Here is a 16452-nt window from a genome sequence, read left to right as displayed (position 1 = left end):
GGGTCTAGTGGACGGACTTGTGCCTCTAATAAAATGATTTACTCGAGCACAGCGCCCGACCAATATAATCCAACTCACAAGATCCATCTGATTAGTGATGTGAGGGCCCACTGTTGGGTTTTTTTGTTGCAAGTGGGCCCACTGTTAGATTACATAGCCAAGGTTTAGGGGGATAGTGGATTGAGACTTCGGTTGACATTTGGAAGTCTATGATTGTCTCCGGCATCCTATTTCAAACATTTGAGAGTCTTCAAATTTTCGAGGCATCGAAGTCCAGACATTTGAGAGTATGAATGTCTGAGGCAATCAAATATGGGCATTTGTAAATCCCCAAATGCCAGTGGCATTCAATAATAGACAAAATGCCCGAAGACTTTGGTAGACTTCATGGTTTGGTGGATTTTGTCAAGGATTTAGAACAAATTTGGAGCCCAATTTGTCTTTACAAAAACAATGAACATTTTGTCCATAGAAATATCCTCAAAGTATCATTAGAAATACTTCTCAAAATGTCACTAGAAATATCAACCAAGTGTCCATCAATGTCCATAGATATTCACAGATGTCTACAAAAGTCGAAAAATATATTTTTGAAATATTAGTACAAATATATTATTTCATATGATTAGACAATGCTGATAATATTAAAATAATATATGTCCACTAATTATCTATCAATGTCAACAGATATCCACACATGTCTACAAAAGTCGAAAAATATATTTTTAAAATATTTGTACAAATATATTATTTCATATGATTAGACCATGATAATATCAAAATAATAAATTTCCACTAATTATTTATCAATGTCCATAGATATCTACATATGTCAACAAAAGTCGAAAAATATATTTTTAAAATATTTGTACAAATATATTATTTCATATGATTAGACAGTGCTGGTAATATCAAAATAATAGATGTACAACTGATTGTCTATCAAAGTCAACAGATATCCACAAATGTCTACAAAGTCAAAAAAATATATTTTTAAAATATTTGTACAAATATTTCATAGTATGATTATACATACAATAATGATAATATTAAAATAATAAATTTCCACCAACTATCCATCAATGTCCATAGATATCTAAAAAAGTTGAAAAAATTTATTTTTAAAATATTTGTACAAATATATTATTTCATTAGACAATAACGATAATATTAAAATAATAAATTTTCATCATTTATCCATCAAAGTCCATAGATATTTACAGATGTCTACAAAAATCGAAAAAAAATATTTTTGAAATATTAGTACAAATATATTATTTAATATGATTAGACAATACTAATAATATTAAAATATTATATGTCTACTAATTGTCTATCAATGTTCACAGATATCCACAAATGTCAACAAAAATCGAAAAATACATTTTCGACATATTGGTACAAACATATTATTTCATATTATGAATAGACAATAATGATAATATTAAAATAATATGTCCACTAATTATCTATCAAGTCCACTTATCTCTACAAAAGTCGAAAAATATATTTTTGAAATATTAGTACAAATATATTATTTCATATGATTAGGTACTAATGATAATATTAAAATAATAAATGTCTATTAATTGTCCTCAAATGATGAGATAATAATAATAGTAATAATAATAATAACATCTAGTACACATTGTGTTTGTGGGTTCAACACTTGAAATGTCTCCAGGACATTTTATCTATGCACCAAATGTCTTGAAATGTCTGCAAGATGTTATAATGTTTATGTTTCGAAATGTCTACAAAGACACTTTGTTTATGCATAAATGGTCTGAAATGTCTTAATATCTTGAAATGTCTACGAGACATTTTATCTATAAATTCTATCAGTGTCCTGAACAGCTAATCCCTCCCCCCCCCCCCCCCCCCCCCCCCCCAAACCCCACCCTTGGGTTGTATATAAATTTTTTGCAATTTTTCTAACCTCTCTTTCATCTCCGAATCAAGTGAAACAGGAACAAAGAGTACAATAAAGAGAGAGACCTGGAGAAGGTGTTCTTTTCACATTCATCTTTCCATTTCTTTTTTATAGATATAAACAAGGGTTTACAGAGTGGATAGAGCGGTTACAATTAATGAGTGTAAAATTGAATAGAGCAAATTAAAGCAAAACACAAATTCTGCAAACTTAACAGCTGAGGAGAACATCCTTAAACACTCCAGGATTAGTACATCAGAATATCGGTCGAAACATCCAAACGTGAAGGCAAGAGAGGGATACCAAACCACCATAACGATTCATTGGTTCCATCGAAGAGATAATATGCAACCGCAGTTCAACAACAATACATACCACACACTAGATGAAACAAATGAAAGAAGGAATTGAGATCTCTTAAAGTCGAAGACAATTACTTTAGGTCAGACAAAGGCTTCAAAGGCTACCCACTTGCATTCACAAGGAACAATGCCCCACCCACCCCTATAAAATAAATGAAGATACACCCTTGGAAATTTGGGTTGGTGGCAAAATCCGAGTGAAGACACCCAATTAAGCTAGTTAAAAGACGCCCGTAAACTACGGGCAATGGAAGGAGGTGCACTGTTTTGATGTTAAGATGAAAGATGTAACCTTTTGATATTTTTCATTTACTCGATAAGAAGTGAACCTTTGGATATTCTTGAAATATATGTCGTGGTCATTTTCTTTCCCTTCATTGTTCTTCGTGTGTCAGATTTCAAGAAAATATACACTATCTAAATAAACTTTCATGGTTTATTTGTAAGGGGATGAAAGTTGAGTTCTAAAATCCAGGTACAAAAAATGGTTACAGTTTTCTCCTCAAAACTATCAATGATCCTTGATTTATAATCTTTTTTCATGTCTCATGTGAATATAGATCTGAACACTTTATTCTTTTGCCTTTGTCACATTGAACTATTATGCACTTATGAAGCCAACAACTGTCACAAATTTGGAGGCAAAACGGAATTAATTAATCCATTATATTACCATTATTACTACATTAATAATAATTTTTAAGTACTTGTATTGTCTTAAAATATGCACAAATGGCTTCATATTTTGAATGACTTTCTTTATCCAAAAGCTCTCCAATTTAAACTAAAATGTTTATCAATTTCTATCAAGATCAAAATATCTTAAGATGTTAGTGATTTCATGTCCTAAATGAGTAACATAGACATTGGAGTAAATTCGAAAAATTCCAGATGAATAATAGAGACGTTGGGAGACATTTGAAATACTCAAAATGAATGACAAGGACGTTTTGGGACATTTGAAATGTATTCAGAAAAACAAACAAATATTGTTAGACCACTCAAATGTCCCCAACTAATGACGCAGACAACCACTACTCTAACATATGATTGGAAAGTTGCCTCTTTGGTGTCAGGCAGTATAACAATTATGATTTTCTTTTTTACTTGTTTATATTGTGCAAGATATACAAGCCTCCGTTTCAATATATAATCATTGAGTTCAGGGTCGTCCCAAGTCCCAAACATTTGGGAGGGCCCCACAATTTAATTTTGAGTTTGGTCCACTTCTTATAAATTCTCACAGTATTTTCTTTCTCTCTTTAAACAACCCAACAAAATCTTCATTGTTATTATTCTCTAAACTCAATTTAGTTACAATTTCATTATATTTATTTATTTTTGTTAATATCTCGTCACATTCGTCACATACTTATAGAAAAAGGTAGATAAATAAATAAATAACATAAGGGTAAATCTGGAAAGTGAGAACGAAAATTGAGGGGCAAACTGAAATCTCGACATTGGACCTAGATATGGGTCAAATTTGACATCCATACACATATGGGAGTAAAATGTTAGACGTTTTCACATGTTGGGGACCAAACTCGAAATATGTCTATATAGAATCTGCCCTAGATTGTATATGAAGTACGACGAGTTCTGATTTGTTGGTTGGAGACCGAGGGTTTCCCTTTCATAAACTTGTGAAAGGTAATTTCTATTTATTGTTTTTAGAAATTCTGAATTCGTTTTCCGAATCGGATTGGTGCTTTGCCAAGGTAATCTCTTTTAGGGTTTCTTTTTTCCGATTCCATCTGTGAAAATCTTTATGTATATATATATATATATATGTACCTCAAACTACTAAGAAAACACAACCTAGTTGAAGTTAAACAATCTAGTACTATATCAATCATTGTTTTGTTTCTCTCTAATTTATTTCAGACCTTAATTATGGAAAACCTTCCTCTTGATCTTGTTAAGGAAATTATTACTCGTCTTCCTCAAGAGTGTATATTAGAGGCTAAGTTAGTTTGTAAGACATGGAGGGATATTCTTCGTCTTCAGAAAAAATTTGGTATTTTGTTTTCGTTTGGGAAAAAAGAAGAAGAAGAAGATAGTAGCAATTGGAGTGTTGCATTGTATTATGGAAATTTTGATGATATTAAACGTAAACGGGAGCGCTACTCTTATACGACTGATACTTTACATATAGACCATCCTCTTATAGATAAGGTTGAAGGAGATGATGAACGTATTCTTACTACACTTGTTGGATCGTACAATGGTTTAGTTTGTTTTACGATTCCCCACCATAATATCTATGATCCTATACACATTTGTAATCCTTATACAGGAGAATACTTTGATCTTCCAAGGTCTATAAAAACTTCCGGCTATTTATATAGTGGCTTCGGTTATTTATACTCAACTAACGAGTACAAAGTTGTAAGAATTTTCTACCCTTGGGGATCAGCCTATGACATTGGGTCAGTCCAGGTTTACACTCTTGGTGATGGTCGTGGGTGGAGAGACATAGGAAACATCTACCACAGGGTAAATAATATAAATTGTTGTGCGAACGGAGCAATTCATTTCATTACCAGAAATGAAAACCGCAAATACGACATTGTGGCATTCGATTTGGCAACTGAGGAGTTTGGGTTGCTACCATCACCACCCTGCGTTCATTGTGGCATATTTGACTTTTACGATATCAGTGTGTTGGGAGGGCATGTTTGTCTTATACACGGAAAAATGAATGAGTTTATGGATATATGGTATTTTAAGAAGAAAGAAGGTTGTGGTGGTTATAAAGATGATGATGATGATGATTCTTGGAGTTGGAGTAAAGAAGCCACTATGAGATGGCCACAAGACTATGGCTTATATGATATTCCTACGCTACTTGGTGTGACGAAGAGCAACGAAATATTATACTGGCAGGAGGGTCTTCGTAGTTACAATCCGATAACATCAACCGTAACTAAATTACTCGTAGAAGATATGAGGCTGAAAGATTTTGAAGCAATTCCACACATGAACACGAATATCTCGTTGAGAGAGATGGGAGTCATGTCGAAGATGATAAACGAAGAAAGAGTAGTTGAGAGTGATGTTGGAGTGGCACAACAATGAGATTACACCAATAGATTTTGTTTTTCTTAATCTTGACTTCTATTTATCCTGAAATAGTTGTCAGTAGTGATGCTGCTTTCTTATGGAACAATTCTTATATTTGTGAGTTGTGAGTTGTGAGCATGAAGTCGGCCATTTTCATTTACTGTCAAGGTTAGAAGCTTTAGGGAATAATGGATCCTCAATGCTGTTGTTCTAGAATTTGTGAGATGTCTATTCATTGTCTTGATTATGAGATTCAATAAAACTTTCTTGTTCATTGTTATATATTTTAATGTATGGGTTTTAGCTTTTGGTTGTTGGAGTTAAGGTTCATATTTTAATTCCTTATATTATTTTATCTAACGTGAACTTCCGAATATATTTTTTATTGATGTTCTCGTATCTGTTCTTAATTTGAAACCGGGAAATCCTGAAACATTCCTGTTTTTCTTTTCATTCTTGAACTTTGTACTTCGATTAATGTAAAAGTTGGAAAATAGAAATATGTATCTAGGATTTTTCAAACTCAACTCTAGATCTGGCCATTTTGCTTTTTTTTCGTTAATGTGAGTTCGAACTAATCCCTTTTTAAGTTGAAAAAGGCGGGTGGGCTAAAGAAGCTGACATTGGACAGCTTATCGATGATGCACTGAGAAGGACCAGGCAACTCACGAGCTACAACTCATGCGATATCCCATGCCATTGAGTAGCCGACAATGCACAAGTAGTAGCCCAAGACCCATTCTTTGCTTCATATAGGGTGTGTGCATTGGTTTCTATACAGATGGCAGCAACGGCACAGCAACAACAAGCATTCATGTTCCAGCAACAGCATATGATGATGATGGGCCAAAAACGAGACCAGTCTTTAAATCCTTTCTTCCCAACTTATGGTGCCGGGCTCCACCCATATGTCTCAGGTAACCCTGTTCAAACTTACAACCCAAATGCTGGTCTTATTTAATTAAAAGAAAAAAACCGTGTCTGCCCGATTGTAACACAAGTGGGAGATTGTACTAGTGCTTAGGGAACCTCTATTGGAAAATGAAAATGGTAAGATTGTGGAAATATGACCTTATATTCTCAATGTTAGTTGTTTAGTATGTTGTAAGCAATAGCTCATTCCCAGCCGATTTCTGTTAATGTTGTGTATACTGTGAACGGAAAAATGAAAAATTGTGGAACTTGGTCATCTTTACGAGTCTATCTTGGTGAGGTGGTCGTCAACTTCGGAGTCCATTTTGGTGAGTTGTAATCTTTCTCTTGGGGTCTGGGTAAAATAAAAGTAACCTTTGGTAAGAAATGAAACAGAGTTGTAATGATATTTCATTCCTCCTTTATATATTAGGTTAGGCTCTATGAAGTCGATCATTCTGCGACAATAACCGTCTTTGTGATTTATGTTGATCTGTCTCTGATTCTAAGTTTAGTTCTTTTGGAATTCACGGTTTTCAGCCCTTTCACAGAGTATTCACTACTTCCATACACATCTTCACACTTTCACAGAGACGTAACATCATTAAGAGTTCATTTGACTTAGGAGGCAATTTTGATTTTAGTACAAATATTAAAATGTTGGGTTAATTCCGTTTTGGCCCCCGATTTGTGACCAACTGGCCGTTTTAGCCCCCATAAGTGTCCGGCAGTTCGTTTTGGCCCCAAAAAATTCCTAAATGGCCCCAACTTTTTTTAAACCTCCCAATTCTACCCCCATGGCATTTCTGTAATTATTTTTTTTTCTTTTTCTTTGTCCAACTCATCTAACAATTACCACATCACTCTGTCCACCTCACCCTTCTTCTCCGGCGAAAAGGTTGCCGGCCGGAATAAAAAATTCCGGCCGGCCACCTTTACTAAAAAAAAAAAAAAAAATATTTCTTCCTTTCTCTCTCCTCTTCTTCTTCTTCCTTTCTCTCTCCTCTCTCCCCTTTCTCTCTCTCTCTCTCCCCTTTCTCTCTCTCTCCCCTTTCTCTCTCTCTCCTACCTCTCATTTCTCTCTCTAAAACCTCCGGCGAAGGGGATTCCTTCGCCGGAGGAGATCTGCAACAGACCCTCGAGGGGCTAAAACGGCCACAACCTTCTTTCATATGATTAGACAGTGCTGGTAATATCAAAATAATAGATGTACAACTGATTGTCTATCAAAGTCAACAGATATCCACAAATGTCTACAAAGTCAAAAAAATATATTTTTAAAATATTTGTACAAATATTTCATAGTATGATTATACATACAATAATGATAATATTAAAATAATAAATTTCCACCAACTATCCATCAATGTCCATAGATATCTAAAAAAGTTGAAAAAATTTATTTTTAAAATATTTGTACAAATATATTATTTCATTAGACAATAACGATAATATTAAAATAATAAATTTTCATCATTTATCCATCAAAGTCCATAGATATTTACAGATGTCTACAAAAATCGAAAAAAAATATTTTTGAAATATTAGTACAAATATATTATTTAATATGATTAGACAATACTAATAATATTAAAATATTATATGTCTACTAATTGTCTATCAATGTTCACAGATATCCACAAATGTCAACAAAAATCGAAAAATACATTTTCGACATATTGGTACAAACATATTATTTCATATTATGAATAGACAATAATGATAATATTAAAATAATATGTCCACTAATTATCTATCAAGTCCACTTATCTCTACAAAAGTCGAAAAATATATTTTTGAAATATTAGTACAAATATATTATTTCATATGATTAGGTACTAATGATAATATTAAAATAATAAATGTCTATTAATTGTCCTCAAATGATGAGATAATAATAATAGTAATAATAATAATAACATCTAGTACACATTGTGTTTGTGGGTTCAACACTTGAAATGTCTCCAGGACATTTTATCTATGCACCAAATGTCTTGAAATGTCTGCAAGATGTTATAATGTTTATGTTTCGAAATGTCTACAAAGACACTTTGTTTATGCATAAATGGTCTGAAATGTCTTAATATCTTGAAATGTCTACGAGACATTTTATCTATAAATTCTATCAGTGTCCTGAACAGCTAATCCCTCCCCCCCCCCCCCCCCCCCCCCAAACCCCACCCTTGGGTTGTATATAAATTTTTTGCAATTTTTCTAACCTCTCTTTCATCTCCGAATCAAGTGAAACAGGAACAAAGAGTACAATAAAGAGAGAGACCTGGAGAAGGTGTTCTTTTCACATTCATCTTTCCATTTCTTTTTTATAGATATAAACAAGGGTTTACAGAGTGGATAGAGCGGTTACAATTAATGAGTGTAAAATTGAATAGAGCAAATTAAAGCAAAACACAAATTCTGCAAACTTAACAGCTGAGGAGAACATCCTTAAACACTCCAGGATTAGTACATCAGAATATCGGTCGAAACATCCAAACGTGAAGGCAAGAGAGGGATACCAAACCACCATAACGATTCATTGGTTCCATCGAAGAGATAATATGCAACCGCAGTTCAACAACAATACATACCACACACTAGATGAAACAAATGAAAGAAGGAATTGAGATCTCTTAAAGTCGAAGACAATTACTTTAGGTCAGACAAAGGCTTCAAAGGCTACCCACTTGCATTCACAAGGAACAATGCCCCACCCACCCCTATAAAATAAATGAAGATACACCCTTGGAAATTTGGGTTGGTGGCAAAATCCGAGTGAAGACACCCAATTAAGCTAGTTAAAAGACGCCCGTAAACTACGGGCAATGGAAGGAGGTGCACTGTTTTGATGTTAAGATGAAAGATGTAACCTTTTGATATTTTTCATTTACTCGATAAGAAGTGAACCTTTGGATATTCTTGAAATATATGTCGTGGTCATTTTCTTTCCCTTCATTGTTCTTCGTGTGTCAGATTTCAAGAAAATATACACTATCTAAATAAACTTTCATGGTTTATTTGTAAGGGGATGAAAGTTGAGTTCTAAAATCCAGGTACAAAAAATGGTTACAGTTTTCTCCTCAAAACTATCAATGATCCTTGATTTATAATCTTTTTTCATGTCTCATGTGAATATAGATCTGAACACTTTATTCTTTTGCCTTTGTCACATTGAACTATTATGCACTTATGAAGCCAACAACTGTCACAAATTTGGAGGCAAAACGGAATTAATTAATCCATTATATTACCATTATTACTACATTAATAATAATTTTTAAGTACTTGTATTGTCTTAAAATATGCACAAATGGCTTCATATTTTGAATGACTTTCTTTATCCAAAAGCTCTCCAATTTAAACTAAAATGTTTATCAATTTCTATCAAGATCAAAATATCTTAAGATGTTAGTGATTTCATGTCCTAAATGAGTAACATAGACATTGGAGTAAATTCGAAAAATTCCAGATGAATAATAGAGACGTTGGGAGACATTTGAAATACTCAAAATGAATGACAAGGACGTTTTGGGACATTTGAAATGTATTCAGAAAAACAAACAAATATTGTTAGACCACTCAAATGTCCCCAACTAATGACGCAGACAACCACTACTCTAACATATGATTGGAAAGTTGCCTCTTTGGTGTCAGGCAGTATAACAATTATGATTTTCTTTTTTACTTGTTTATATTGTGCAAGATATACAAGCCTCCGTTTCAATATATAATCATTGAGTTCAGGGTCGTCCCAAGTCCCAAACATTTGGGAGGGCCCCACAATTTAATTTTGAGTTTGGTCCACTTCTTATAAATTCTCACAGTATTTTCTTTCTCTCTTTAAACAACCCAACAAAATCTTCATTGTTATTATTCTCTAAACTCAATTTAGTTACAATTTCATTATATTTATTTATTTTTGTTAATATCTCGTCACATTCGTCACATACTTATAGAAAAAGGTAGATAAATAAATAAATAACATAAGGGTAAATCTGGAAAGTGAGAACGAAAATTGAGGGGCAAACTGAAATCTCGACATTGGACCTAGATATGGGTCAAATTTGACATCCATACACATATGGGAGTAAAATGTTAGACGTTTTCACATGTTGGGGACCAAACTCGAAATATGTCTATATAGAATCTGCCCTAGATTGTATATGAAGTACGACGAGTTCTGATTTGTTGGTTGGAGACCGAGGGTTTCCCTTTCATAAACTTGTGAAAGGTAATTTCTATTTATTGTTTTTAGAAATTCTGAATTCGTTTTCCGAATCGGATTGGTGCTTTGCCAAGGTAATCTCTTTTAGGGTTTCTTTTTTCCGATTCCATCTGTGAAAATCTTTATGTATATATATATATATATATGTACCTCAAACTACTAAGAAAACACAACCTAGTTGAAGTTAAACAATCTAGTACTATATCAATCATTGTTTTGTTTCTCTCTAATTTATTTCAGACCTTAATTATGGAAAACCTTCCTCTTGATCTTGTTAAGGAAATTATTACTCGTCTTCCTCAAGAGTGTATATTAGAGGCTAAGTTAGTTTGTAAGACATGGAGGGATATTCTTCGTCTTCAGAAAAAATTTGGTATTTTGTTTTCGTTTGGGAAAAAAGAAGAAGAAGAAGATAGTAGCAATTGGAGTGTTGCATTGTATTATGGAAATTTTGATGATATTAAACGTAAACGGGAGCGCTACTCTTATACGACTGATACTTTACATATAGACCATCCTCTTATAGATAAGGTTGAAGGAGATGATGAACGTATTCTTACTACACTTGTTGGATCGTACAATGGTTTAGTTTGTTTTACGATTCCCCACCATAATATCTATGATCCTATACACATTTGTAATCCTTATACAGGAGAATACTTTGATCTTCCAAGGTCTATAAAAACTTCCGGCTATTTATATAGTGGCTTCGGTTATTTATACTCAACTAACGAGTACAAAGTTGTAAGAATTTTCTACCCTTGGGGATCAGCCTATGACATTGGGTCAGTCCAGGTTTACACTCTTGGTGATGGTCGTGGGTGGAGAGACATAGGAAACATCTACCACAGGGTAAATAATATAAATTGTTGTGCGAACGGAGCAATTCATTTCATTACCAGAAATGAAAACCGCAAATACGACATTGTGGCATTCGATTTGGCAACTGAGGAGTTTGGGTTGCTACCATCACCACCCTGCGTTCATTGTGGCATATTTGACTTTTACGATATCAGTGTGTTGGGAGGGCATGTTTGTCTTATACACGGAAAAATGAATGAGTTTATGGATATATGGTATTTTAAGAAGAAAGAAGGTTGTGGTGGTTATAAAGATGATGATGATGATGATTCTTGGAGTTGGAGTAAAGAAGCCACTATGAGATGGCCACAAGACTATGGCTTATATGATATTCCTACGCTACTTGGTGTGACGAAGAGCAACGAAATATTATACTGGCAGGAGGGTCTTCGTAGTTACAATCCGATAACATCAACCGTAACTAAATTACTCGTAGAAGATATGAGGCTGAAAGATTTTGAAGCAATTCCACACATGAACACGAATATCTCGTTGAGAGAGATGGGAGTCATGTCGAAGATGATAAACGAAGAAAGAGTAGTTGAGAGTGATGTTGGAGTGGCACAACAATGAGATTACACCAATAGATTTTGTTTTTCTTAATCTTGACTTCTATTTATCCTGAAATAGTTGTCAGTAGTGATGCTGCTTTCTTATGGAACAATTCTTATATTTGTGAGTTGTGAGTTGTGAGCATGAAGTCGGCCATTTTCATTTACTGTCAAGGTTAGAAGCTTTAGGGAATAATGGATCCTCAATGCTGTTGTTCTAGAATTTGTGAGATGTCTATTCATTGTCTTGATTATGAGATTCAATAAAACTTTCTTGTTCATTGTTATATATTTTAATGTATGGGTTTTAGCTTTTGGTTGTTGGAGTTAAGGTTCATATTTTAATTCCTTATATTATTTTATCTAACGTGAACTTCCGAATATATTTTTTATTGATGTTCTCGTATCTGTTCTTAATTTGAAACCGGGAAATCCTGAAACATTCCTGTTTTTCTTTTCATTCTTGAACTTTGTACTTCGATTAATGTAAAAGTTGGAAAATAGAAATATGTATCTAGGATTTTTCAAACTCAACTCTAGATCTGGCCATTTTGCTTTTTTTTCGTTAATGTGAGTTCGAACTAATCCCTTTTTAAGTTGAAAAAGGCGGGTGGGCTAAAGAAGCTGACATTGGACAGCTTATCGATGATGCACTGAGAAGGACCAGGCAACTCACGAGCTACAACTCATGCGATATCCCATGCCATTGAGTAGCCGACAATGCACAAGTAGTAGCCCAAGACCCATTCTTTGCTTCATATAGGGTGTGTGCATTGGTTTCTATACAGATGGCAGCAACGGCACAGCAACAACAAGCATTCATGTTCCAGCAACAGCATATGATGATGATGGGCCAAAAACGAGACCAGTCTTTAAATCCTTTCTTCCCAACTTATGGTGCCGGGCTCCACCCATATGTCTCAGGTAACCCTGTTCAAACTTACAACCCAAATGCTGGTCTTATTTAATTAAAAGAAAAAAACCGTGTCTGCCCGATTGTAACACAAGTGGGAGATTGTACTAGTGCTTAGGGAACCTCTATTGGAAAATGAAAATGGTAAGATTGTGGAAATATGACCTTATATTCTCAATGTTAGTTGTTTAGTATGTTGTAAGCAATAGCTCATTCCCAGCCGATTTCTGTTAATGTTGTGTATACTGTGAACGGAAAAATGAAAAATTGTGGAACTTGGTCATCTTTACGAGTCTATCTTGGTGAGGTGGTCGTCAACTTCGGAGTCCATTTTGGTGAGTTGTAATCTTTCTCTTGGGGTCTGGGTAAAATAAAAGTAACCTTTGGTAAGAAATGAAACAGAGTTGTAATGATATTTCATTCCTCCTTTATATATTAGGTTAGGCTCTATGAAGTCGATCATTCTGCGACAATAACCGTCTTTGTGATTTATGTTGATCTGTCTCTGATTCTAAGTTTAGTTCTTTTGGAATTCACGGTTTTCAGCCCTTTCACAGAGTATTCACTACTTCCATACACATCTTCACACTTTCACAGAGACGTAACATCATTAAGAGTTCATTTGACTTAGGAGGCAATTTTGATTTTAGTACAAATATTAAAATGTTGGGTTAATTCCGTTTTGGCCCCCGATTTGTGACCAACTGGCCGTTTTAGCCCCCATAAGTGTCCGGCAGTTCGTTTTGGCCCCAAAAAATTCCTAAATGGCCCCAACTTTTTTTAAACCTCCCAATTCTACCCCCATGGCATTTCTGTAATTATTTTTTTTTCTTTTTCTTTGTCCAACTCATCTAACAATTACCACATCACTCTGTCCACCTCACCCTTCTTCTCCGGCGAAAAGGTTGCCGGCCGGAATAAAAAATTCCGGCCGGCCACCTTTACTAAAAAAAAAAAAAAAAATATTTCTTCCTTTCTCTCTCCTCTTCTTCTTCTTCCTTTCTCTCTCCTCTCTCCCCTTTCTCTCTCTCTCTCTCCCCTTTCTCTCTCTCTCCCCTTTCTCTCTCTCTCCTACCTCTCATTTCTCTCTCTAAAACCTCCGGCGAAGGGGATTCCTTCGCCGGAGGAGATCTGCAACAGACCCTCGAGGGGCTAAAACGGCCACAACCTTCTTTCATATGATTAGACAGTGCTGGTAATATCAAAATAATAGATGTACAACTGATTGTCTATCAAAGTCAACAGATATCCACAAATGTCTACAAAGTCAAAAAAATATATTTTTAAAATATTTGTACAAATATTTCATAGTATGATTATACATACAATAATGATAATATTAAAATAATAAATTTCCACCAACTATCCATCAATGTCCATAGATATCTAAAAAAGTTGAAAAAATTTATTTTTAAAATATTTGTACAAATATATTATTTCATTAGACAATAACGATAATATTAAAATAATAAATTTTCATCATTTATCCATCAAAGTCCATAGATATTTACAGATGTCTACAAAAATCGAAAAAAAATATTTTTGAAATATTAGTACAAATATATTATTTAATATGATTAGACAATACTAATAATATTAAAATATTATATGTCTACTAATTGTCTATCAATGTTCACAGATATCCACAAATGTCAACAAAAATCGAAAAATACATTTTCGACATATTGGTACAAACATATTATTTCATATTATGAATAGACAATAATGATAATATTAAAATAATATGTCCACTAATTATCTATCAAGTCCACTTATCTCTACAAAAGTCGAAAAATATATTTTTGAAATATTAGTACAAATATATTATTTCATATGATTAGGTACTAATGATAATATTAAAATAATAAATGTCTATTAATTGTCCTCAAATGATGAGATAATAATAATAGTAATAATAATAATAACATCTAGTACACATTGTGTTTGTGGGTTCAACACTTGAAATGTCTCCAGGACATTTTATCTATGCACCAAATGTCTTGAAATGTCTGCAAGATGTTATAATGTTTATGTTTCGAAATGTCTACAAAGACACTTTGTTTATGCATAAATGGTCTGAAATGTCTTAATATCTTGAAATGTCTACGAGACATTTTATCTATAAATTCTATCAGTGTCCTGAACAGCTAATCCCTCCCCCCCCCCCCCCCCCCCCCCAAACCCCACCCTTGGGTTGTATATAAATTTTTTGCAATTTTTCTAACCTCTCTTTCATCTCCGAATCAAGTGAAACAGGAACAAAGAGTACAATAAAGAGAGAGACCTGGAGAAGGTGTTCTTTTCACATTCATCTTTCCATTTCTTTTTTATAGATATAAACAAGGGTTTACAGAGTGGATAGAGCGGTTACAATTAATGAGTGTAAAATTGAATAGAGCAAATTAAAGCAAAACACAAATTCTGCAAACTTAACAGCTGAGGAGAACATCCTTAAACACTCCAGGATTAGTACATCAGAATATCGGTCGAAACATCCAAACGTGAAGGCAAGAGAGGGATACCAAACCACCATAACGATTCATTGGTTCCATCGAAGAGATAATATGCAACCGCAGTTCAACAACAATACATACCACACACTAGATGAAACAAATGAAAGAAGGAATTGAGATCTCTTAAAGTCGAAGACAATTACTTTAGGTCAGACAAAGGCTTCAAAGGCTACCCACTTGCATTCACAAGGAACAATGCCCCACCCACCCCTATAAAATAAATGAAGATACACCCTTGGAAATTTGGGTTGGTGGCAAAATCCGAGTGAAGACACCCAATTAAGCTAGTTAAAAGACGCCCGTAAACTACGGGCAATGGAAGGAGGTGCACTGTTTTGATGTTAAGATGAAAGATGTAACCTTTTGATATTTTTCATTTACTCGATAAGAAGTGAACCTTTGGATATTCTTGAAATATATGTCGTGGTCATTTTCTTTCCCTTCATTGTTCTTCGTGTGTCAGATTTCAAGAAAATATACACTATCTAAATAAACTTTCATGGTTTATTTGTAAGGGGATGAAAGTTGAGTTCTAAAATCCAGGTACAAAAAATGGTTACAGTTTTCTCCTCAAAACTATCAATGATCCTTGATTTATAATCTTTTTTCATGTCTCATGTGAATATAGATCTGAACACTTTATTCTTTTGCCTTTGTCACATTGAACTATTATGCACTTATGAAGCCAACAACTGTCACAAATTTGGAGGCAAAACGGAATTAATTAATCCATTATATTACCATTATTACTACATTAATAATAATTTTTAAGTACTTGTATTGTCTTAAAATATGCACAAATGGCTTCATATTTTGAATGACTTTCTTTATCCAAAAGCTCTCCAATTTAAACTAAAATGTTTATCAATTTCTATCAAGATCAAAATATCTTAAGATGTTAGTGATTTCATGTCCTAAATGAGTAACATAGACATTGGAGTAAATTCGAAAAATTCCAGATGAATAATAGAGACGTTGGGAGACATTTGAAATACTCAAAATGAATGACAAGGACGTTTTGGGACATTTGAAATGTATTCAGAAAAACAAACAAATATTGTTAGACCACTCAAATGTCCCCAACTAATGACGCAGACAACCACTACTCTAACATATGAT

At 33.7% G+C, this 16452-nt stretch overlaps 2 protein-coding genes across 2 annotated transcripts; both read left to right on the top strand.

Annotated features, from left to right (window-relative positions):
- Positions 1 to 4191: 4191 nt before the first annotated feature.
- Positions 4192 to 5376, top strand: LOC147559435 (F-box protein At3g07870-like). The gene has a single exon (XM_086659178.1). It carries the CDS (start codon positions 4192 to 4194, stop codon positions 5374 to 5376), a length of 1185 nt encoding a protein of 394 aa, XP_086515304.1.
- A 4963-nt stretch (positions 5377 to 10339) lies between these two features.
- LOC147559434 (F-box protein At3g07870-like) lies at positions 10340 to 12231 on the top strand. The gene has a single exon (XM_086661326.1). It carries the CDS (start codon positions 10640 to 10642, stop codon positions 11927 to 11929), a length of 1290 nt encoding a protein of 429 aa, XP_086517452.1. The 5' UTR covers positions 10340 to 10639; the 3' UTR covers positions 11930 to 12231.
- Positions 12232 to 16452: the final 4221 nt, after the last annotated feature.

Source organism: Eschscholzia californica, unplaced genomic scaffold (assembly GCF_041429995.1).
Source record: "Eschscholzia californica isolate CP2 unplaced genomic scaffold, dmEscCali1.0.p SCAF_2, whole genome shotgun sequence".
Taxonomy (NCBI): Eukaryota; Viridiplantae; Streptophyta; class Magnoliopsida; order Ranunculales; family Papaveraceae; genus Eschscholzia; species Eschscholzia californica.
This window is presented reverse-complemented; position numbering and strand designations above follow the sequence as displayed.

What these genes read in the sequence shown, in the direction of transcription:
- LOC147559435 (XM_086659178.1), top strand. Translation starts at nt 4,192, where the DNA reads ATGGAAAACCTTCCTCTTGATCTTGTTAAGGAAATTATTACTCGTCTT.
- LOC147559434 (XM_086661326.1), top strand. Translation starts at nt 10,640, where the DNA reads ATGTACCTCAAACTACTAAGAAAACACAACCTAGTTGAAGTTAAACAA.